The 23,925-nt window shown below is 24.6% G+C and overlaps 1 protein-coding gene across 1 annotated transcript; it reads left to right on the forward strand.

Annotated features, from left to right (window-relative positions):
* Window positions 1–7,830: 7,830 nt before the first annotated feature.
* On the forward strand, window positions 7,831–23,714 carry LOC145837786 (LIM domain kinase 1-like). The gene is made up of 16 exons (XM_082945230.1): window positions 7,831–8,545; window positions 8,800–8,938; window positions 9,392–9,532; window positions 9,821–9,917; window positions 10,166–10,283; window positions 12,376–12,469; window positions 14,170–14,589; window positions 15,400–15,633; window positions 16,353–16,417; window positions 16,838–17,005; window positions 18,684–18,840; window positions 19,157–19,274; window positions 20,871–21,013; window positions 21,106–21,304; window positions 22,223–22,406; window positions 22,521–23,714. The coding sequence occupies exons 1-16, from the start codon at window positions 7,962–7,964 to the stop codon at window positions 22,729–22,731; spliced, it is 3,072 nt and encodes a 1,023-aa protein (XP_082801356.1). The 5' UTR covers window positions 7,831–7,961; the 3' UTR covers window positions 22,732–23,714.
* Window positions 23,715–23,925: the final 211 nt, after the last annotated feature.

Here is a 23,925-nt window from a genome sequence, read left to right on the forward strand (position 1 = left end):
TTTGTTACATTCTCAGAAAGATTTATTATGGTAATCTTTAGTATACCGAAAAGAATTAAGTTCTAGAAAACAAAAGTAATTTTAATTTACAGTGAACGCATTAAATAAGTATACAAGTTTGCCGGACGATGTGAGGTAGTAAGTTAATTGAGTAAGAACTAGGTTTTTCAATTTCGATTTCGAAAATTAAGTTAGTAAAAAGAACTATGAACTTTTTTATAGTAAGAAAATGTTCATATTATTTTTTAGCTTCTGTTTCGTTATCGATTTATAGTCAAGGACGCAAACTAAAAAAAATAAGACCAGGTGTTATGAAAAACTTAGCAAGTTTTGTTTACTCCTAAGTTGGGATTTTCCCAACGTTTAAGGTTTCATCGATAAAAAAAAATTCCAACTAAATTAAAATGATAAGAAAGTTTAAATTTTACGACAGTAACTATAAAAAATATAGGATGGTTGTAAAACGAAAATAATAACCTTTTTTGCGTTGTTGTTTGAAAATTTATTTTAAACGAATTTTATTATTCAAATATTTTTAAAGCTATCAACCAGTATTCCTATTTGTTTTTCTTTAAAGTCAACTTTTACTGCTAAAACTTTTTAAAGACATTTAAATTTTCGCATTTGATTAGTGGTTATTTTAAAGTTAGTCTAAGCAAGAAGGATTCTTCAGACAAATAGTTTATATTACAAAATTATTAATTTCAAAGTTTTAAAATACGAACTATCAAATAACGACTATTTTAATGTGAAATTAAAATATCCAAACTCGACCGTTCACATACGTACAATATTTTTGGCAAGCTTTTCCGACTTTACAACGTACGTTCAGATTTTTGTTAAAATTTCATTCAGAATTATTTTATTTTACTTTTTCATCGGGGTTGCTTATTTACATAGTTAAGCTGTTTTTTAAGTGTTTAAACAAGTTACAGTGAAGTAGATCCGTTTAAAACTTTATTGTTAGAATTATAAAAAATTAACTGACCTAAAATTAATAAATAACATTTACTTAGGCACCAAAGATGAATATTCTATTTGATTCTGTTTATTGAAAATTCTATTTAAAATATCTAAAATATTTTCTCTTTTAAACAAAGTTTATAACTAATTTATTAATAATAGTGCCAACACTGCCAACCTTTGGTCTATAACCAATTTTAATTTTACAATCTGCATGCCATTTCTTCAATAGTTTTATAATAATACTAGCTGTGTTTAATTCAGTAATGATTGTTGAACGTTACAAAAGCGTTTAAAAAGCTTGGTCTAGATTCTATTGTTCGAAAAAACTTTTTGTTATTAAGTCATGCACCACGGAGACGGACACACACAGTTAACAGTTTAATATTTTCTTCAGGACTATGTAAAACAAACTATAAATTTGTTAAGAATGCAACATTGAAAATGCTTTTATTCAATGAAATTATTACGAAAGTTGTTGTTAAAAAATAAAAATTAGTAATGTTTCACGTTTTAACTTCGTTTAGTTTGTGTAGATAGTGTGACGTTGAGGTTGAAAACGATTTTTTATTCCTTAACAAAATACAAACATTAAAAAAAATTGGTTTATCTTAGGGAATTTTTTACAAAAAACTTTTTACTTGACATAAACATGTGGATTACTATATTTAACATTAGTTCAAGTATAAAAAAGCATATGAAATATAAAGTTGTAAGTTTTGATTTCATATTGTATGTTATTTTAATGATCAATATTTGTTTGTTTTTTTTGTATATTTTGAAATTATAAAAATTTTTCGGTATATATAATGTAAAATGCCTTTAGAGGCTGATTTTATACACCATTCTTCAACAAGCTAAGTAAAAATCATGTTGACTGTATTGTACTACATTTATTATAAAAAAATCAAAAGCTAAACATAAAGTTGAAGGATTTTACAGTATTTTGTGGTTTTACAGTTATAAATTAATTGGTATACTTACAATTCCCACCCAACCAAATCCCACCAAAAAAACTTACAATTTACTATTTTTTCAGCTTTTTTACTATCACTGTTACCTTTGGTCGGTAATTTTTTATTTAGTTTTATTATTATTATTTATTTTTTTCATGTGTGTTTTTTACTTATCAATTTTTTCCTTTGAATTGATCGGGTGGCAATTGATTGAGTGGAAATTGTGCCATTGAAACTGACTGTTCCAATAAATTATAATTAGATGTGTACAATCTATTTAATAAGTAAACTCAAAAGAATATCTGTACCAACATCATATATTGGTTAGTTTACAAAAAAAAAGCTTGTCATTTTAACTTAACAATTACTCAAAAAAATGTTCACGTTTATTTAACATTCAGTGTTCAACTGGAATAGCAATTTTTTTGTTTTTGTCAGCAAGTAATAATTGTAATGACTACATAATTTTAACATTTGCTAATGTTAAACACTAAATACTTTTTGTCACTGTTTTAAATTAACTACATTTTTGTTATTATATTATTAATTCACATTAAAGTTGTTCATAAACAAAACTAGTTTTATTTAGTTACCCTAGCAAAAAGTACCACTTGATTTTAAGCTTAGTTATAAGTTTACTAAAAATTACTGTAACATTGTTTACTTATTTAATGCAGAAGTTTATAATATTAAACATACTATAGACTCTAGCAAAAGACTTTTATTTTAGTAAATTAGCTTACAAAAAATAAAAAACCTAGTATTGATTATTTCAAGTTGAAAGTATCAATTATGGTTAATGGTTTGGTTAATTTTCTGTTTCAATTCAAAAAATACTATTCATTTAAATTGATTATTTTTAGTTATAATTTACTTTGTATTTGAAAAAATTGTCTGTAAAATTAAAACAATTAAAAATAAATGTGTTAGTTTAACTTCTAAAATTTGTTTATAAAAAGTAAGTTTAAGTCTTTAATCTTGATCTAGGTTAAGAATTAGCTATGTTATTTAAAGAAAAAAGTAAACAACATATACTTTTATGACAACTACTTTGTTGTGTTTACTAAAGTTTTTTTTATTATATTACGAGTTAGATTAAAATTACCTTAATTAAAATGTTGACTACACTGTTAATCGTTAATTTAAAAATATTTATTTATTAAGTATGATTAAAAAGTCAGTTATTTAAAAATAGTTAAATAAGATTATTTTTCAAAAGTGAATATTACTACTATTAAATGTTACTAGTAAGTATTACTACAGAATGTTACTACAAAAGTAAATATTACTACTAGTTAAGTATGTTAACATCTTATTAAAAGTTTGTTTTTGAACTGGAATTTTTTTAAAGTTTAAATTTAAGGAAGTTAAGACTATTTATTTTAAATATAAAAGTTCTGAAAAAAATACTATTAGCTTACAAAGCATTGTGTTATAAAATGTTAAGTTATTAAGCTTAATTAAAGTTAGTTAATCTTTTATTTAGGACCAAAATGTATAAAAAGCATATTTATTGACAGCTTTTACCATTTATTAGTTAGCGTTTCATGCAAAATTGAAATAATGTAGTTTAACGCTTGCCATAACTTCAACTATTTTAATTTCTTTAACTTAAATGCTTTCAAACAACTTTTATAAATTAAATTTTAATAAAATTATTTTTTTTGTTTTGCTTTTATTATGATTCTTTGAGGTTTTATTGAGTGTAAAAGTTAGCTATGACTATTTTAAAACTGTAATAATAATATTTGTTTATAATTTTTTATTTTCTTTTGAAAGTTATTTATGTTTTTTAGTAATGGTCATAAGTTACTAGCTTATCAAAGTAGTAAGCTTTGGACAGACTTACCTATTCATTTAAAAGACCAAAGTCATCTTGGAAGGTTCTAGGTTGAATTGAAGGATAATTTATTAAATTATCGACTAATGAAGTAGAGTTTACATAACATATATTTAAAAAAATATTTATAAGGAGTAGATTAGTATTTGTTTTTCGTCTGAGAAAGTTTTATTAATTAAGTTTCTATAGCAATGATCCAGTCTAGTTTGTAGAAAGTTGTAATATGTTTTATTTTTAGTAGTTGGTGTATTAGTAAACAATTTCATTAAATAATATACATTTTATCTGTGTAAATAAAAATATCAATCTCTTTTTAAATTTTGTCAAAAAAAAGTTAAATACTTAATCTTAGTCTGAAATTACTGATAAAGTTTAAATTGGTAATAGGTTGATTCATATTGTGATTATTATTGTTATTGTTACTTCTTAGTATTTTTTTACAAAGAAAATTAATTTACAATTTTAAAGATTTCTGTGCTTGTTTACATTATTTTTTTGGTTCGGTTAAACTCTTAGATTTAGATATTTATTCAAATTTGTAAAAATTGATAGTTTTAAATAAAAGTTTATTTTATCATTTTTCATTTAATTTAAGCATTGTTTTCTTGAATAGGTTACAACTTTATTTTATTTTTAAAAATATTACGTTACAGCTCTCTTTTGTTTTCTTAAATGTTATAGCTTTAATTTACTAACACTTTTTTAATAAATTAAAAAAAGTTGATAGTAGAATTTAATTTCTTAAACAAACTTTTTAAAACTTAAAATTTATTTATTTTATTTTTTCAAATATATGACTTAATAAAAGATTAAATTATTTTGCTAAAATTATTGACATGTTTTATTTTAAAAAATATTTCCGATTAAAACTTTACCTTTTAACTTAGAGTTCAATATATATTTTGATGTTAGATATTATTATATAACCTTATTCTTGGATAATATCGTTTAGGATAATATTTAATGTTGTAAAGTCTAATAGTCTCACTTTTCATATTGTTTTTCGTTTTAAAGTTTAAATTTGACTGTAGTTTTTTTTCTTTATTTTTTAACTCATTATAATTTTGATTAAAGTTGGGTATGCAACTCGATGACCAAGAGGTTTTTTTGTGTACCCAGGTCCTTGGATTAAAAAATGGTTGACCTTTTTTTTGTTTTTGTTCAATAAATATAACATGTTTGTTTTGATTAAGAAATAGTCAAATAAGTTTATCTATTAGGTATTAAGTTTTATTTTTTCTAATAAAAGTAATTTGGTCAATGTCTTCTATCTTTATTTGTATTAATTTTTTTTTTTAAATTTGCTTTAATTAATTTATTTTTATTGTTAAAGTTGGTTTTTTCTAAAATTAGGTTTTCTCTTAGAAATATTTACAACAATAAAAGCTTTTATTTTAAGTGCTTTTACTGAGTTTTATAAAGCTTTGTAAATTGTATCAAGTTTTTAAATTAAATATTAGTTAATATCAAAGTATAACTTGTAACAATTTATTTAGTATTTTTTAGATTTAATTAAAAACTTACATATTAATTTGCTTTAGCTAACATAAAATTGTTTTCTGAATTTACAAAAGTTGACTGCTATAATTTCATAATTTCTATCAATCATTCGAAGTAACATAAAGCATATACTATAGGAACATTTTTAGTTAATAAATTTTTTTTTGTTATAAATACTATCAAAAATAGAAAGGTTTAGATTTTTTAAATCTTAAATTATTACTTAACAAAAAGAAATGAGTTTGTAGTTAATCTACACATGGTTTATGTACTGCAATGAATATTTTAGTAATCAATATAGTATTTTTTTTGTTAATTATGCAAAGAAAATTTTAGAAACTTGAAAATATATAGTTGCAAATTATAGTTTAGGTTCCTTACAGTTATCTACTACATGCTTGATCACTGTATCTAAAGAAGTAAAATATATTGAAAAAGTTATTGTAAAATTTAGATAACTTATTTTGAATAAAATTTTATTTTGAAGTTGCCTACTATATTAAAAATTAATCATAAGGTTATATTAAGTTTAAATACAAGTAACAGTTTTCTAATACGATTTTATGACCATGTAACAGTATGATGTTTCAATAAAGTAAATTTATTGAAATGTAAAATGGTAAAGAAATTAGAGATCATGGTTTTTTAAATGAGCTTTGAAATATTTTCTATAGTTATTTTTTTTAAATGATTTTTTTTTGTCAATTTTTTTTTATAAACAGTTGTACATTAAATTGTTTGCATTTTTTTTACAAATTAAATAACTATACTTGTTTTTACTTAATTTTGATATCACATAAAGTTATACTGAAAATTTAATGTAGTTTGTTAAGCCTGAATTAGTTCAGCTTAAAATATTATAACATTTATTCTTCGTTCAAATGTAAAAAAAAGAGTAGGCATTAGTAATTTTTTTAAGAAGCTTATTATGAAAAAAATACAATAGTCACTTTTTTAAGACTAATATCTTATTCCTTTTAGTAGAAATTGAGATTTTTTACACATATAAAAATTAATCAAAACTTTTAATATTTATACTTTTCGTTCTAATTACAAGCTTTTTGTTTTTAAAATTTACTAATAATGAAATAAAGTCAATTTTTTTTGAAGTAAATAATTAAAAAATAAAGTATTTTTAGAGAATATAGCTAATATTAGCATTAATTTTTTTTTTGTCTTTAAAGTTTAAAATTTATACAATCCTAAATAATTTTTTATATTAAAGCATATAAAAAATGATAAAATTAGAAAACGTTATTTTAAATATATCATTAATAAAACTATTAGTGCTCACAAAGTTTTGTGTAAAGTAAAAGTATGTAGCTGGTTTTTTAGATTTTTATGATTTATAAATATATTTGTTTTTCAACTAAATTTAAGCACAATTTAAATAATATTGCGTTATTTGACTCGTTTGGGGTATATATATTTTTTTATTCAATAAAGCATTACTAGTGTAGCGTGACTAATTGAAAGTATTTGAAAAATGTTAAGTACCTTTTGTTTACAAATTAAGTGTTTATTCTTAGTAAATAAATAAAACAGTTGTTTTTAAAATAAATGAAAAATACTTAATCTTCTCAAAGTTATATCTTCTTTAAATACTCAGAAAAATATAATTCTGTTTTTAAATGTAAACATATTTAAATGACGTCACGGGAGAAGAATGCAATGTACAAGTAAAGTCAAGTGTTGACAAGTAAAAGTCGTGCTAGTGTCAATTTTTTTCTTTTTTCACGACTAACTCTTGCTATTGAAAAAATAATTGCATTTTAAAGTTTTTTGCGATCTGTGTAAACTTTTATTTTAGTAAAGACTTATAAAAATTATTTAGAATTTTAAATACACTTTAATAATAGTAGTTCTTTTAGAACGTTGTTGAAGTTTTTTTTATAGTTATACCTTTTTTTATACTTTGTTAAGTAAAAATTTTGAGTAGTACAAAATGTTTTTTTTAGAAGTAATTTTTTCTATGATTTTTTAAGTTAATAGGTTTTAGATCGATAAAATTAAGTCTTTTTATGTTCATAAAAACCATTAAAATTTATTCATTTGAAATAAAGCTAGGTCACATCAAGTTGTTAGCTTAAATACTTAACATTTGTTGAACTTAGAATAAAACTTTATATCTATTTAGTTTATCCCCTTTAATTTTAATACTAAATAAGTAAACGTAGTTACAAAAATATTAGAATATTAAAAATTTGAATAAAATTTTGGGAACTTAGCTTAAAACCGATTTAACTGTTTATTATGTAGTAAAAATTTTAAGTTTTAAATCTACAAAAATATTGTAGCTTTAACTCGATAAATACATAAAATAGAGTTTTTTACAACTTAAAACTTAAATACTTTAATTTTTTTGGTAGATATAGTTATTTCGATTTACTTTTATCTGACTTTAGTAGAAATGAATGAGTTTGAGTATTTTAAAATTTTTCAATCAATTTTTTGTAAATGTATTAATGATCATCAATATGTTTCGCTTACCATGAAATGCTTAAAATACAAATAACTTTATAAAAACAATTGTATCGATATAAAAGTTAAACATTATATAAAAGTTTAAGAAATTGTTTAATTTTGTATAGTGTTTAACAATAAAATTTTCAGACTTAGTTTCTTGCATAACGTTAATAGCCATCTTAAAACTAAAAAACGTATCAAGTTGTACATCACACGTTTATAAATGCTGCACATGAATGAAAACAACGCAAACATCAGTAGAGCTTACGGCTAACGAAGCAAGCATGGTTTTAGGCAACACAAGAGTAGAGTTTTTGCGACGACTTTGGGAAAGCAAAATTTTAAAAAATCAAAGCGAAAATAAGCAAAGTCTTACAAACAAAAAAGAGTGCCCCTCTGAAAATAAAAACTCAAAATTTAAATCGTTTAAGTCAGCGCTGATTAAACTAAGCTCCAAAAAAGAGACTTATACTGAAGACAAAGAAAAGTCTATTGCTGCCTCTAGTGTAAATCATACACTGAGTTATGACATCACATTGCAAAGTAACAAACGGAAACACCGTCACAAAACATTTACTTTACCGAATGCTGAATCACAAACGGTAGAGAATCATAGCATTGTTGCAAACGAACGTTTAGAATCGGTCAGTCGTATTTTTGGAGCCACTTTGATGTCTAACCGTCTTGGATGCAATGATTCAGGAGCAAGCTTTAATACGAAACCACGTTCAAAAATCAGCTTTCAGAAAGAGTTTACAAAGTTGCAGAACTTTTGGACGCGGCAGGAAAACAAGTCTCTCAATGATGGTTTGCAGAAAAGGTTGGTGAAGTAAAACTAACTAAAAGTCGTAAATTTTCTAATGTTAAAAAACACTTTAACGTAAGCTCTTATCTGTGCTTGTAAACATTTTTAATGTCCAAAAGAAGTATTATAAAACTTTAAATGTTTATGTTAATTAGTTTACAAGTTGTAAAGTTACTTAAAAATTGTGCTTGGTAACTTTGTTTACTTTCAGCTTTTTAATCAATTGTTTCTAATTTAAATTGAAAATTAATTGTACACAAAATTCATAGGTGTGTTAAGTGCAAAAGAAAACTAAAAGAAACAGAAATTTATGTAAATAAGGATCTTAACTATTGTGAAGAAGATTATGAACTACTATTTGTGCAAAATTGTTTCAAATGTAACCAACAAATATTTGGTCCTATCCTGGTTAGCTGCTTTTAACTTGAATATAAATATTACTTATTAAAATTAGTTGCTTAGTTTACGGTTTTAATAATTTATGTTCTTTTCGATTTTATTTGAAGAAAAACTTTTAATGTGTCTGACGGCGCCTTCGCCAATGTTCCTAATTTTATAAAATATTCATTATTTCAGCGATCTCTTTTTATGTATTGCAGCAGCAATTTAAGCTGCAAGCGTTTTTAGACAACTAGTTTTCTTAGAACCAAACCTTACTAGTTAGTTGATCAGGATCAGTTAATTTCATAAATACATGAAAATAAAATTTGAAATATAAAAAGAAAAGTAATAAAAGAAATACTTAATTTTTAAATGAAGGTATAAATAAGCTCATTAAAAAAATTATACGTGTTTAATTGCTTTGTATTTTTCGTAGACGCTTAGATATTTAAAATAATGTAGAAAAAAACACTTAATCAGATTGCTGGAACGCACCGTTTTCACCCAGAATGTTTTCAATGTTGCTGCTGCCAGCTGTGTATTTCTGATGATGACCTTTACAGTTTGTACATTGACACAAATGATAATCTTATCAACATATTTTGCAACAAATGTGCTTCGGTAAGATTAATTAAAATAATTAATCAAACTTTGCTATAACATACTTGTTACTTTTAATCCCACGCTTGAACGAAAGTATTTTGATATGAAAACTTTGTCTTTTTATAAATCAGCACATAGTTAGCTAAAACATTTTTGAAAATTTTTAAATTTTGCTGTCAACTTAAAGCAATATGTAAAAAATCTACGATTTACCCACTTTTAGGTTAATTAGTGTATTGAATAAAATAAATAATTTTGCTGAATAAAAAACTTATATTGTTGAAATTAATTAAATAATTGATTAAGATGTCTTCAAGAGCAGAACAAACAATAGAAAACGAATGTAAACTGGTTGTTGTTGTGGACTTCTACCCTTGTCACGACCATTCTATTCCGCCTGAAGGTATAAACTATGTAATCATAACATAACTATTTTTAGTTTATTCCCGTATTAAACTTATTTTTCTATAGTCTATATGTTTTACAAATTTTCTTTATTTACATTAGCTTTAAAGTTACCAACTACAAGGAGGTATTTAAAATTGAAATGTAAAATAAACTGTTTCAAATCAAGAAATTACGACTTTTACCGTATAAGTTAGCTGCCGTTTGTTTTATAAACTAGTTTGACTTAATCTGTTTCAACCAAAGGTCCAGACTTCCAACATTGTTCGATGGCGTACGGGCTGATTGTTGGTAAGGAGAAGGGAAATCTAAGCACAAATAAAAACGGCGTGAGGAAAATGAAAAGCAGACAAATGCTACTCGGGTGAGTCATTTGGTTTACTTGTTGTCGGCCGTTTAATTAAATACTTACCACTTTTAGTATTTTCAACTTTTGGTCAAGTAAATTATATTACAGACTTTTCAAAGAAAAGCTTCATCGAAATGTTCTAAAAACTATATAGTTAAACTTCAAACCAAACTATTTACACTCTATATACTTTTTTTTTTAACAAAAACATGAATTTTTTTGGTTTTTAACTTTATTAAACAATATTCTGCCACATAACAGTACTTGATATTAAAATAAGTCTGGTTTTTTCTATAAGCTGTGTAAGGTTATTTTATGCATTGAAACACTTGTGATATGTCGTCTACAAGCTTTTCATTCCGGAAATTTTAGCTTATTACGTCACTATTAGTTTATGTATTTAGGTGAGAAATTTATTCAATTCCCTTTAAAAAAGTTTTTATATTTTCGAAGCTTCTTTATTACCAGTAATATTTTACAAAAAAATGTGGACATGTTTTTAATTAATCAATTTTAATTATTAGCAAAACTTAAGAAGAATGTTTTTCAAAATGCTATTTTGTTTCTACTTTCTAGGTTTTAACTATTTAATTACAAAAATAATTGTCATGGTTTAAAAAAGTTGGCCGACGAGTAAAATCAATTATATAATTTTTTTTTATATAGAATAGTTTGTAAAAGTTATATATTTTAGTGATTAATTTATTTCATAAAAAAGAGTACTTTTCTCAATAACTTTACAAGTGATGTTCTCAGACTTTAAGATTAAATGTTTAGTTCAGTACTATGATTGTGGTTTTTAAACTTTAAATTTGCACGTTTAAATATTAAAACTTAATAGACAGCCTAACACTACATAAAACAAATTAATACAAACTATATAAAAAAAAAGTACAAATCAAAAAGTTTAATTAAAGCTTTCAATGCTGATTTTTATTTTCTTTTATACTTAAGGAGTTTATTAATATATTTTTATTATGTGTCAATATTTTTGTAAAGAATTTAATTTGCGGTGTAAAATATTTGTAGTTTAATCTTGATAAAAGCACTTGTAGAACGTTTTGAGTATAAGCTAAGTTTAGAAATAAACCTGTATGGATGACCGGTTAACAAAGCAAAGTTGTGTGTTTTAGATTATAAGAAAATCTTTGAAACGAACATAAGTATAGAAATGCACAGTTTGTTTTGGTTTACATAAATTTTTAAAGTATTGATTAATTAAAGCAATTCAAGCGTTACTTTAAACATGCTACTAACTTTGACCACGCTTTTACTATGTTTTCGAGCTTTTTTTATATAAGAAGGTTATGAAAACACTTCTTAGCTCATATACTTGTAAAATAAGTTTGCATAGTTCTGAAAACTACGTTAAAAATTGTGAAATAATCATGACTTTCCGTAAACTTTTTATCATGTATTTTTTATTTTGTCATTTTCTCATAGTTGAGACATAAAGTATTCCATGTTTTTTGTAAATTTATAAAATTCAGTTTAGTTAAAACAAAAATCTCGTACACTTTTAAATATGGAAGCTTGTACAAAAAAAAAAACCAATAAAATATGTTCAGTAAAAGAAAAAAAAATATCTAACTTTATTTTTCGCGAACATTATTGTAATTTAATCTTAATCTCACCATCTTGTTTACTTTTAAACCACTTTGTGTGGTCTTACACTGCAATATAAATTATTTTGCGGTGAGTATTAAAACATGCAAAATAGAGGTCTTGCTATTGTTAGTTTTAGAACGTCTGTTGTAAATTTTTCGTGCTGATTTTGTTTATAGTTAATTTTTAAAAAGCTGTTTTCACTCAATTTTTAAAGCAATAAAGTCTTATCAGCTGTTATTTTGTTATCACTTTGTAGATTTTGTTGTTGTATTTCTTAGAAGTATTGTTTGTTTAATTTTTAGTATAGTAAAAAGTTATCAAATGTTTTAACATATTTTATTTCTTTTAATAACAGCAAAAATTAATCATAAATATATTTATAACTGACAACTTGAATTGCATTTCTGCCTAAAATAATGCTAACTTTATTGTTAACTTGTAACGTAATTCAATTATATTGTGAACGAATAAGAATAAAATGTATATTAATTGTTAACAGATTCACAAACACTACTCTAAAGACAGGTTTGCAAATAGGAGATGTATTTCTACAAGTTAATGGACTTGCTGTAAACAACAATGTGTTAGACTTGGTTTGTAGATTTTACTTGTTATGGTTTCAAAAAGGTTTTACTTTATATAAAAGCGAGTTCAATTGAACATGCATTAGTAAGTTGTATGATTATAAATTAAAAAAAAAAGATGATTTAGATAATATTTATGAAGTATCTAAAAAGATTGTAAAATAAAACGTCGAAGCTTTATTTGATTAGCAATGAAATGTCTAGTTATAAAAACTAAAAACTGTTTTTTTCATTTTAGTCTACTTTTTCATGTAAATGTTTTTAGCTTTGGCTGTAAGATTATTTAGAAAGATATACATGCATTTTATTTATTTAGGTTTCAAAATGTTACTTACATGCAATAAGCAAGCCAGGTTTATGTGAAAAAACTCAAAATTTTGTTTATATAGTTTTAAAGAAATGATTGTAAAAAATACCATCGGCTGTTTGTCAGTTAATAATTGTGAATGTTTATACACTTTTCAATTTAAACATAGTTCAAATAAAATTTCAATAAATTAAAGGCAGTTAATAAAAGATGATTTTTTACTGATTGCAAACTTAAGAAAGTCATTTGATTCATCGTTAAAGTACAACTAAATAGTTTTAAGTACATATTTTACATGATTGTAGATGTATCGTTTTGAAGGGAAATTCCAAGCTACAAAAACTTATGTATAAAGAATAATGTATTTAACATATAATGTTATGTCTTTTTAAAAAATTACATGTATTCTTTTTTGTTGTTGATAAAGTTCGGAGATAAGTTTGAAATATGTAAAAATTATTTTCATTACTGCAAATAAAGCTTTGCTTTAAGTTTACTTTTAAGTGTACATTTTTAAACCGTACAAAACAAAGTTTTACTAACGTCCAAATACTCTTTTTATAAGTATACTTCAAAGCTCCTTCCAATAATTCTGTTTTGAGTACTTTTCTTTGTCTACTAAGCTGAACTTTTTGTTTTTTAGCCAAAACAAGTTTATTTTATTTTTCTGTAGATACAAAATTTTTTAAACGCGTAAGTCAGTGAAGTATTTTAGTAAAATGTTACTATTCTAAAAATAATATTGAAAGTATTTGTTTATTTGTATAAGCTTTTAGAGCATAAGATTTGAATGAATAACCAAAAAAAAAAAACGATAAATTAAAAAACAAACATATTAAACTAACAAAATTTATATATTTTTTTACTTATTTCTAGAAAATTTGACGTAGGTAGATCATAACTTAAATTTAAGACTTTTCTTAGAATTAACTAAAATGCTGAAAAAAGACATAACCAAAAAAAAAAAACGATAAATTAAAAAACAAACATATTAAACTAACAAAATTTATAATTTTTTTTACTTATTTCTAGAAAATTTGACGTAGGTAGATCATAATTAAATTTAAGACTTTTCTTAGAATTAATTAAAATGCTGAAAAAGACATTTTTAGTAAGTATTTTCTTTTACAATAGATATTAATTGAGAAAAAATATTTATTTTTGTAAACTTTTAAAAATACATATGAATTCCTTAACAATATTGTTATGATAATTTATTTGTTTCATATTATTAATAGACTTTAATACTATATCTGACTGTTTTTTAATTACTTAAGTTTTAAGCTGGCATACAACTTACCATAGGTAAAATACTAGAACCTTTTGAAAAAGTTTTTTATTAACTGTTTGTTTATATTAAAAAGAAAATTTAATACTAAATACATTTTTTATTGTGAATCAGGTTGACAGGCTTGCAAATGATCAAGCACCATTAAAAGTTACTGTCAGAAGAACATCTTCAACACCTCTCTGTCTTGAAGCTTCGCAAAAACCAAAAGATTGTGCTCACAATGCTACCAGTGACGAATTATTGACGTCAGACGACCAACCCGAAACCATCAAGCCTGAAAATAAGTCGAGCGATGACGTAACAAATGGAGTTCCTAATCTCTCATCTACTTCCGATTCCCAAAACTCTGACACGACAATTGAACTCGGCCTGGCCTTTGGCAAAGTCGATGACGACATTTTTAGCGAAGTTATCGTTGAAACGACTGACGCTGAGGGTTTAAAAAAATGTTCGAGTCAAAACGAAAGTAGTAATGACGAGGAAAGCTCCACCACACTTGATGAAGCTAGCGCCCAGTCATCAAATGAACAAGTATTTAATTAAATGTTTTTTTTTTTGAACACAGTTGTTTGTAGTTTTTTCCGAGACTTTTGTTGTTTCTACAAAGCAACTTCAACCAGTTTATTTTTTGTAAAATATTATGAAAGAATTATAAGTATTTAAGTAAAAATAGTTTAAAGAAAGCATAAAAGCCAATATTTAATGATAAAGGTTTGAAGGTATATTGTTTTAAACATTTTGAAAATTTTTTTTTGAATTATATTTTGAACTAAAAAATTTTTTTTATAGCTAATTAGCTTTATTAAACAGCAAGTAGTTTGTGTTTATGTAACACAAAAATTCAGTAGCTTTATTTGACTCAAGCTTTTAAAACTTCCTGTTTACGGTCTACAAATCTTATAAAAACTTTTAATAAGCTTTATTCTCAAGCTGTCAATTCTTTAAAAATAAACGTTTAAGTGTTATTCTTAAAAATAGGCGCCGAACAACTCATGAAAAATTAAACGGTTGTTTAAGTTATTACTGATGCTAACCAGACTATGCTCCTACGCTATTGCAGTTTTAAGCAGCTCTTGTTCCACTTACTTTTGTCAGAAGTGTTTAGTAAAAGCAGCAGTAGTTATAAGTTGTAGAAATGTTTGGAATATAAGTAATTCAAATTAAGCTATCTTTAAAAAAAGATTTTTTTATTCAAAAATACATGCTTGCTTTTTTTGAATTAAATAAGTTTTGTTTAAATACGTATTTAAAATTCTGTCATGTCTTTAAAATGCAATTAAAATATTTTTAAAGACTTAAAGACATATTAAGCTATATTAAATTGTTCTTGCTTAAATACAGCTTGATGATGAGAAAACTCCTTATGTGGTAAGCACACGTGAAAAGGACGAATTCGTTTTTGCAATTCCCAAACTGCGGAGTCAAGAATCAATACTAAGGAGAAAGAACAAGAAGCGGAGGAGGTTCAAAAGACTTGACAATTACTCCACACTTCCTGACCGCTTCGTTGGCACAAGCAGCGATGAAGAAAATATTACTTTTGAAAATTATAAAATCAAAAATAAGTCTGAATCGGTAAGTCGAAAAGAGTAGTAATAGTTATTTTGAATCTTTGATATTTCTGATAAAGTGTATAAAGTTGCTTAATTTTAGCTATCAAGTTTTTCTAAAAGCTTTTCAAGTATTACTCTTGTTAGCTTTTTCGACAAGTTGTAGATAATTTTTCAACAAAATTATGTTAATGGACTTTTAATTTTTATTTTAGCTATAATAAGATTAGTACTTTACTTTTAAATTATTTACATCTATTTTTATTAGTACTAGTTTTCGTTCATTAACGTATATAAGTTGTTAATCTGTTGACAAAAGTTTTAAACCTCGTCAGAGTTTTATTATTGTGAATGTTTGAACTACGTTTTAAATCGCAAAATATTACTAAAGGCAAACAAACGTAAGGAGAAAAATAAATTAGGGTTTTAACTGTTTTCGTCCTAGTTTATTGATAATTCTAGTAAAAAGCGCATTTAAAAGTTTTGAGCTAGCAAATAAGGTCTGAACTTAAAGAATTTATAAGTTTCTGTAGACCTATATGAAATTTAATGCGTTTCAAATTTTGTGTGTTTGTAAACTTTAAAGCAAAGTACTAAATTTTTCATATAGCTTTACTTTTTTTATTTTTTTTATATTAATGGTTTACCCTTTTTTACCATATTAATGCAAACTAGTTAATGTGTTCAGAAGAATGTTTTCTAGTGTTATAATGATTTTAATTAAACAAAAAATAAAACTATAAGGTATCTCCAGTCCGCAGATGTCAATCTTTAAAATATGAAGGAATTATGCGAAATATAAGAGATAGGTATGTTTGTTTGTTTATTAACTAATAATAAGTTTCATCGTAACACAAGCACTGTTTAAATTTTGATAAAAAATTTATGAGGCAAAAAAGAGAAACTAAAGCATTAATAACTTTTTTTAATTTTTTTCAAAATATTTTCTTGTTTTTTAAAGGTTTAAAAACTAGCTTTATAGTTTTTTAACTTTGATATATTTTTTATTATTTTAATATACTTAAATTATTACTATGTTAGCTTAATATTTTTAAATACAAAGTAAGTTGTGCAATTCAATATAAGTTTTATGCTAATATAAATAACATGTTTTATAAATTAAACTCATAATTTTTAATCAGTACTTGGAAATAGGTAAAAAAAAAGTTATACATAAAGTGCAAACCTTGTTTGAGTTGTACAGCAAACTAAAGTTTTTTTATTTGCAGTCATCGAAATAGCTTGGCCGACGCACCACTTTCCGAAACTCAGCTGCTCAACAACCACCAACAAGTCACCAACTTCGCTGCTGCACTTCCAAACAGAAACACCGAAAATTCAGATCTTGTTAGAAGCGAATCGATGAAGGCCGTCGCAAGAAAATCGTATAATCACAGGTATATTTCCACACATGTACAAAAAACAATCTATTTGATGTCTAAGTTTTTCAAATTCTATTTAAAGCTAGGTTTTTTAAGCAGAGTTTTTTAACTAAGAAAAAATTGTATTGCTGTATATATTAATTATTTTTTAAAAATAAAGTACTACATGCTTTTAGTTATATAATAAAGCACTCGAAAATGTAGTGCTACAAATTTAAAAACACAAAGTGAAAAAATCGTCGAAGTTATATTTATAAATTTGAACTTAATAAACACCGTTATAAAATGCTATAAGAATTTTATGTGATTTGCTTCAAAGTTAAAGGTTAAAAATTGTTTTTCTAAAGTTTAAACGTTTTTGAATTTAATTTAATTATGCCATAATTATTTTAGATTTGAATTCAATCGCTTCAAAACTCATTATCGTGGAAACACGAATGATTAGATATTGTGATAAAATGGCTACTCTTCAAAATTATATTCTAATAAAATATTGAAGTTTATATAACAATAAATGGTGTCTCAAAAATTTAAGTCAGCCTTATTCAGTATCTAAGTTAATTTAAATTAAAAATAGTTTAGTAAAAAAACTGTTTAAAAATAATAAATTATTAGAAATAACGTCGTGTTCTATCGTTATATAATAAAATATTTAGACAGAGTTTTTAATTTGTAACTGCGCATTGACTAATGTTATACTAAGTTTAACTTTGTCAATAAAATAATAAAGGAAAACATTATTAGTTCACAAATGAGAACTTAAAGATTATTTTTACTTTATTATAATGAAGTTGTTTCGTTAGCGTATTTGTTATTAAGCATAGCTAATATCTAAAATTTTAAATGATAATATCTTTTCAATATACATGTTGTCAACTTTTTTTTTAATAGTTCACTCAAACATAGGTAAAACCAAATTTGAAAACTGTTCAAAATGTTTTAACTTTTACTTGAAACATTGGAACTAACACGGCTCTATACAAATAATATATATAATGATTTTCTTATTATCAGACTACTCAAGAATTGTTTTACTGTAGTTTTCTTAAGTACAATAGTTAATCAAAAAATATACATTAACTCTTTTTTTATAAAAAAACTTACAAAGACAATTAAATCTTAATAGTTCTTTTAATATTTTTACTTATACCTTTTAAAATACTTTTTAAAATTGTTTTTATTTTATTTTAACTGCATATTTTAACAAATAAATGTTTTTTTTTGTTGTACAAGTATAACTATTTTTTTTATGTATGAAAGTATATTATGTTAAATTTATTTATAAAAAGTTTAACCTTTAGTATAGAAAAAAAAACTTCTATAGATTTTGAATACAAACCAACTTATAATTAAGTAAAATACTAATAGTTGTTTTTAGAAAACTTTTTTCAAAGTGTACACAGAAGTTTTATACATTAAACTAAAAGTTTAGTTGTTATTAGAACTAATTAAAAAAAATCGTTTTCTTACTCTAAATTTAATTTTAATGCAGTAAAAACTAATAAAACATACCAGTGATACTTTTGTTAAAATTCATATATAAGTATCAATTAGATAAGCTTTTTTTTTTAGTAAAAAACTGTTTCCATTTATACATAAATTGAGATACTAAACTAAAAAAACATAAAGTAATTCATACATGCCGTCAAAATTAACTTCAATAGTTTATATATTTGTATACAATAAAATTCAGGGTGTTTCGTGCGTGTGATCTAATATGGGGTGAGGAATTAGGACAGGGATTTTTTGGAACAGTTACCAAAGCGACTCTAAGAGAGACTGGAGAAGTGATGGTCGTCAAACAACTCAATTCTTTAGACCCAGAAACCGAAAACTCATTTCTGAAAGAAGTAATTTTTTTTTGCGATGTTTTTTATAATGAACAAAATATTTAAAATCAGATATTTATAATAAATGACACAAATATCAATGAGTTTTTTATAGAATTCTAAATTTCTTTAAGATATGAAAAAACAACTTTAATTCTTAAAGTCAAACAATATTTTGTTGAATCAAAAAAGGACAAGGACTTAGTTACAAAATAAGTTTTTATTTACAGAGATTTTATTACTAACTGATAAAAAACGATTGTATATAGTTTTGAAATTATTAAAATCTTATAGAAATAGAATCTGTAGTATTTTATTGAAATTCAAATATTTTTAGGTTAAAGTAATGAAACATCTATCACATCAAAACGTTGTGAAATTTCTGGGTATTTTATTCAAAGAAGATAAGCGCCTAAGCATCGTTTCTGAGTTTGTTGAACGCGGTACATTAAGCAGTGAGTTTGTTAAAAAATGGTTTTTATTAAAAATTTCTCTTTTAACAGTTTTTAATGATTTATTAACTGAAAAAAAAATGTTGTAAAGACTACAGGTAAAAAATTAAATTGTTCTCGAATTTTATTTGTAAGTTATTAGATTTATTATGATAAAAAAGTATTAGAATTTACTAAATGAAAAGCTTAAGTCAATTATAAGTTAAGATAAACAAAAATCTAACTAATATTAATCTATCCATAAATTTATCTGAAAAAAAGTTGTTTCCCTCAATAGATAAAATTTTAATTCGTGAAGCCAAAGAAACATTATAGTTTGTTTTAATATGTAAAGTGGTAATCGCGAATTTATGCATATTGAACACAGTTTAAAAGAGCGTAGTTATAAGTAGTTTTAAACTTAGTATTAAAAACCTTTTTCGTTGTTGAACTATAAATAAAAATATTTAATACAAATTAAAACGAATACTTTTATAGAGTACGAAAAACGAAAATTTCTATAAACTAATATTAAATACAATAGTTATTTAAACTATACAGTTCCCATTAAAATTTAAGAAATTGATATGTTCCTAATAAAAACAACTTATTAGTAGTTATAGTCCTATCATTGTCAGTATTATCGTACAACTTGAGATTTTTTGTGCAAAATATAAAAGGCTGCTCTATTAACATACTTTGGAGTCTTTTTATTAGTCGTATAATTACTACTTTTCACGATTAAAAGAAACACCTAGCTATTTTTGGTATGTTAAGGTAAAACTTAAATTTGTTTTCAAAAAAATGTTTAAACAATGCTTAGTAGTTTTCTAAATTTACATTTTAACTAAAAGGAGATACAACTTCTATTATAAAAATCTAATAAGAAAACTATTTGTAAATATATACTTTTAAAATTAACTTTGACATTATAATCACTACCAAGTTGACTAAGTCAATATATGATCTCAATGTGTAATTGTAAAAAAGAATTAAATATTAAACTCACTATTTGTATAAAAGTTACAATACGGGCACGCAGGTAGACTTCAGGGCACCGTGTTAGTCGTCCTTTATTAACGTCAAATGTTTTAATCTATTGACAAAAGTTTCAAACGTCATCTAAGCTTTATTGCTGTGAGTGTTTGAACTACGTTTAAAATCATAAAATATAACCTTATTCAAACAAAAACTAGGGAGAAATTTAAATAATAGCTCACTATTTGTTTTACTTTAATTAAAAAAAGGTTCGAATGCTAAAGCTTATGTTACAAACCTATACATTTATCAATAAAGCTGAAACTGATTTTACTTACTAGTTTATTTATTATATATTAAAGTTTTATGTTGAAATTTTAAGTCTTTGATTTACATAAAATAAGTATTATTTAAGTACCTTGAGAAAAAATTTAGCAATCTACTCCTCACAAATTATAAAGTAGAGCAAGATCGTGATTCTTCCTACGTATATAATAAGCTTTGAAGCAAAAACTATTGTGTATAAAAAATGATTTACTGCTTTTATACCAAAATATGAAGTTTTACGTACAATATAGTTATTTAGGGTTATTTTATTGAGTGTAGTTGTTTAACAAACGCAATTTTTTACTTATTTTTCAGGTGTTCTGCAAAACCAGGAAATTAAATTGTCATGGACGACGCGTTTGAAAATGACAAGCGACATAAGCAGCGGAATGAGTTATCTGCACAGTATGAGCATTGTGCACAGAGATCTCAACACGAGCAACTGTTTCGTGAAAGAAGTTTGTATTTTCTATTTTCAAAAACAAGTATTTTTGCAAAGCAAAGTTCACTTAGAAAAAATTCTAAACTTTTTGTTATTTAAATCCTACAGAACGGCACTGTAGTAGTTGCTGATTTCGGTCTCGCACGAGTTATACCCAACACGACGTGTTCTTCCAAGAAAGGAGGCAGGTTTCGTGGAAAAGGGGCGCGAAAGAAGCGTTACACAATAGTCGGTGCTCCTTATTGGATGGCTCCGGAAATGACGTCTGAGATGCCGTACACGGAACTCGTTGATGTTTTTGCATTCGGTTTGTTATAAAGTGTACAATATAATTTATTAGTTTTGATAAATTTGAAAAGATTCCAAGCTAAATTATAGGTCAAAATTGTTTAGAAGTAATTTTTAAACAAAAACATTTTTAAAGTTAGGAAAGTTAAAGTTAAAATATATGACCTATACAAGTTTTACCTAAACTCTTAGCACTTGAGCAAGAAATCCCTCAAATAGCGTTACTAAGAATTTAGGTAAAACTTGTATGGGTCTAAATTTTTAAAAGTAATAATAAACTAAGAAAAAAATTTCACAACTTCATGAAAGATAACTATACAAATCTGTTAAAGTTCAAAATTACAAAATATTTTTTATTTTTACATAAAAAGTTGTATATCTAAAAAACGAAAATCGTTCAAAATTGGAACTTTTCTGAAAAGGTTATTCAGGCTTATGGTATAAAAAAAAATTAAAAAAAAAAATTCACAACATCTTAAAACTTATTTTAATAAGTATGTATAAAAAAAAGTATTTTGAAAAAAAATATTATTTTTAAGTAAAAGGTTGTATAATTAAAAAATATAAAAAATACACAACATTTTAAAATAAGCCCCACTCACCAATTCAATAGATTTTTTTAAATTAAAGACAAAGGACCGTTCTCTAGAATAAAAAAAAAAGTTTTTAAATAGCTATCAGGATAAGGAAAATAATTGGGTCTTAAGTTGGATATTTTTATAAAATTCCTAAAAAACGCTCTCAAGCTAAGTTTACACTCGTGTTTAGAATATCTAAAACAAAAAAAGTTTTTTTACACTGGTGTAAATTTATATCTAATATTATTTACCCTGACCAATATTTTTAGGGTTTAAATAAAGCCCATGTAAAGTTTAATGAGATCTAGTTGATAGATTAAAAAATTTACATACACACAAAAAATATCTCAATATTTCAGGAATTGTTTGTTGCGAGATCATCGGTAGAGTTGAAGCAGATCCAGATATTTTGCCAAGAAGATCTCATGACTTCGGGTTAGATGTACGTGCTTTTTATGACCAATTTGATTTAAACGATTGCGGATGTCCATCTTTTCTTTTTGCCATTGCCGTCAAGTCTGCATCTGTAGATCCTGATAATAGGTAATGTTTTTTAAATTAACGTATTTTTAAAATTTAAATAAATACTATCAAAAAATGTTTCGCAAAGTTTTAATTACTGTAAAAGCTTTAAATAAGTGTATTCATTTTATTCAGGCCGTCCTTCAAAGTCCTCGATGATTGGCTGCAGGCTCTAGTCATGAAAAGGGAATTTCCATCATATCCGGAGCCGCCGCTTCTCACTGCCATGATACGTCAAGTTTTCGACGAGCACAAACTTCCACTTGATGCTGACAACATGTACTATGTACCTTTAAATGACGTTGATGAGAAAAGAGTAAATGTTCTCAACGAAAGCTACTGTTGACCAGTAGTTTGAATTTTACACCGTTTTTGATACTTTAGTAGGCCATATGAGAAATGACCATTAGTTAAATAGGATTTATGTTAAATCTTTGGAATGAATTAGTAATTAAGGCTTGTTTGTTTTTAAACTTAGAAATATTTGTTTATTAAAGGTGTGTTTTTAATTTTTTAGCAGCATAAACTTCCTTTTCAAACTTATATTAAACGATTGTTACTTTAGTATTGTTATTAGTAAGTTAAGCTCTTAAAATTCCTTTAGGAGAAATAGTTTAAGCCAAAGTAACAGTCGTTGAATAAAACTTTGATAATTAAGCGTTTAAGTATTGACAACTTTAATTCATACAGTTTTCTAACTTATGTCAACTTCCTTTTACTAGTTTTGAACATAAAAATGCTGTGTAGCTTGTTTGTTTTGTGTATTACTTAATTTCTTCAAATTCGCTTGAAAATATTAATATCTTTTTATCAAAAGTATAGTTGATAAACACAAGTTTTGATTTTGACTTGTAAGTTTCTTATTACACATACTCAAAATAATTTTATAACTTCTAGAGATCTTACTAACTAATTCAACTTTGTTTAATATAAACTTTATACTAAAAAGTATAGAATCAAAACTAAGACTAAAAATGTTTTCCAATAAAGTTTAAAATAAACCTTTCTGTTAATTTATACCTTTATATTTCTTTGTAAAAGGAAGCATTTAAAATAAATTGAACTTTGTCTGCCTGATAAATCAGTTTTGTTTGCATATGAAATTTCATAGCCAAGCTTGTTTTATTTTTTGAATTCCTGTTATATTTACTTATAAACTCAAACTAAACAATTTTTTATTCGATAAAGCTAAAGTAGAGTTTTGATTTGAAATTCAACCATACAAATGTATGTGCAATTGGTGTTTATTCCCGAATTAACAATACTAGCTAACATCCTGTTTTTTTTATTGTGTTTTCTTTTTTATTAAAAAAAAATAAACCAAAATAGTTTTTTTCTTGCTGACTAAGTTAATAGATATTTTGACATTTTTAAAAACTAAGACAACATACTATTTTTTGTTTTTTCAAGTTTTAAATAGAAAATTATTTTTATATGAATTAATAGCACAGATGACCATTTTGGTGCATCTGTTGCCCCTCAAAAAACAAAATTTTGTAGTAGAGCTTAGTTTAACTTTTTGAGTACGTAGCAAATCACA

Source organism: Thalia democratica, chromosome 6 (genome assembly GCF_965202585.1).
Source record: "Thalia democratica chromosome 6, ktThaDemo2.hap1.1, whole genome shotgun sequence".
NCBI lineage: Eukaryota > Metazoa > Chordata > Thaliacea > Salpida > Salpidae > Thalia > Thalia democratica.

What these genes read in the sequence shown, in the direction of transcription:
- LOC145837786 (XM_082945230.1), top strand. Translation starts at nt 7,962, where the DNA reads ATGAAAACAACGCAAACATCAGTAGAGCTTACGGCTAACGAAGCAAGC. An exon ending in TCAAAAATAAGTCTGAATCG is followed by an intron (nt 15,634 to 16,352) that starts GTAAGTCGAAAA and finishes TAAAACTATAAG; the next exon opens with GTATCTCCAGTCCGCAGATG. An exon ending in AGAAAATCGTATAATCACAG is followed by an intron (nt 17,006 to 18,683) that starts GTATATTTCCAC and finishes AATAAAATTCAG; the next exon opens with GGTGTTTCGTGCGTGTGATC.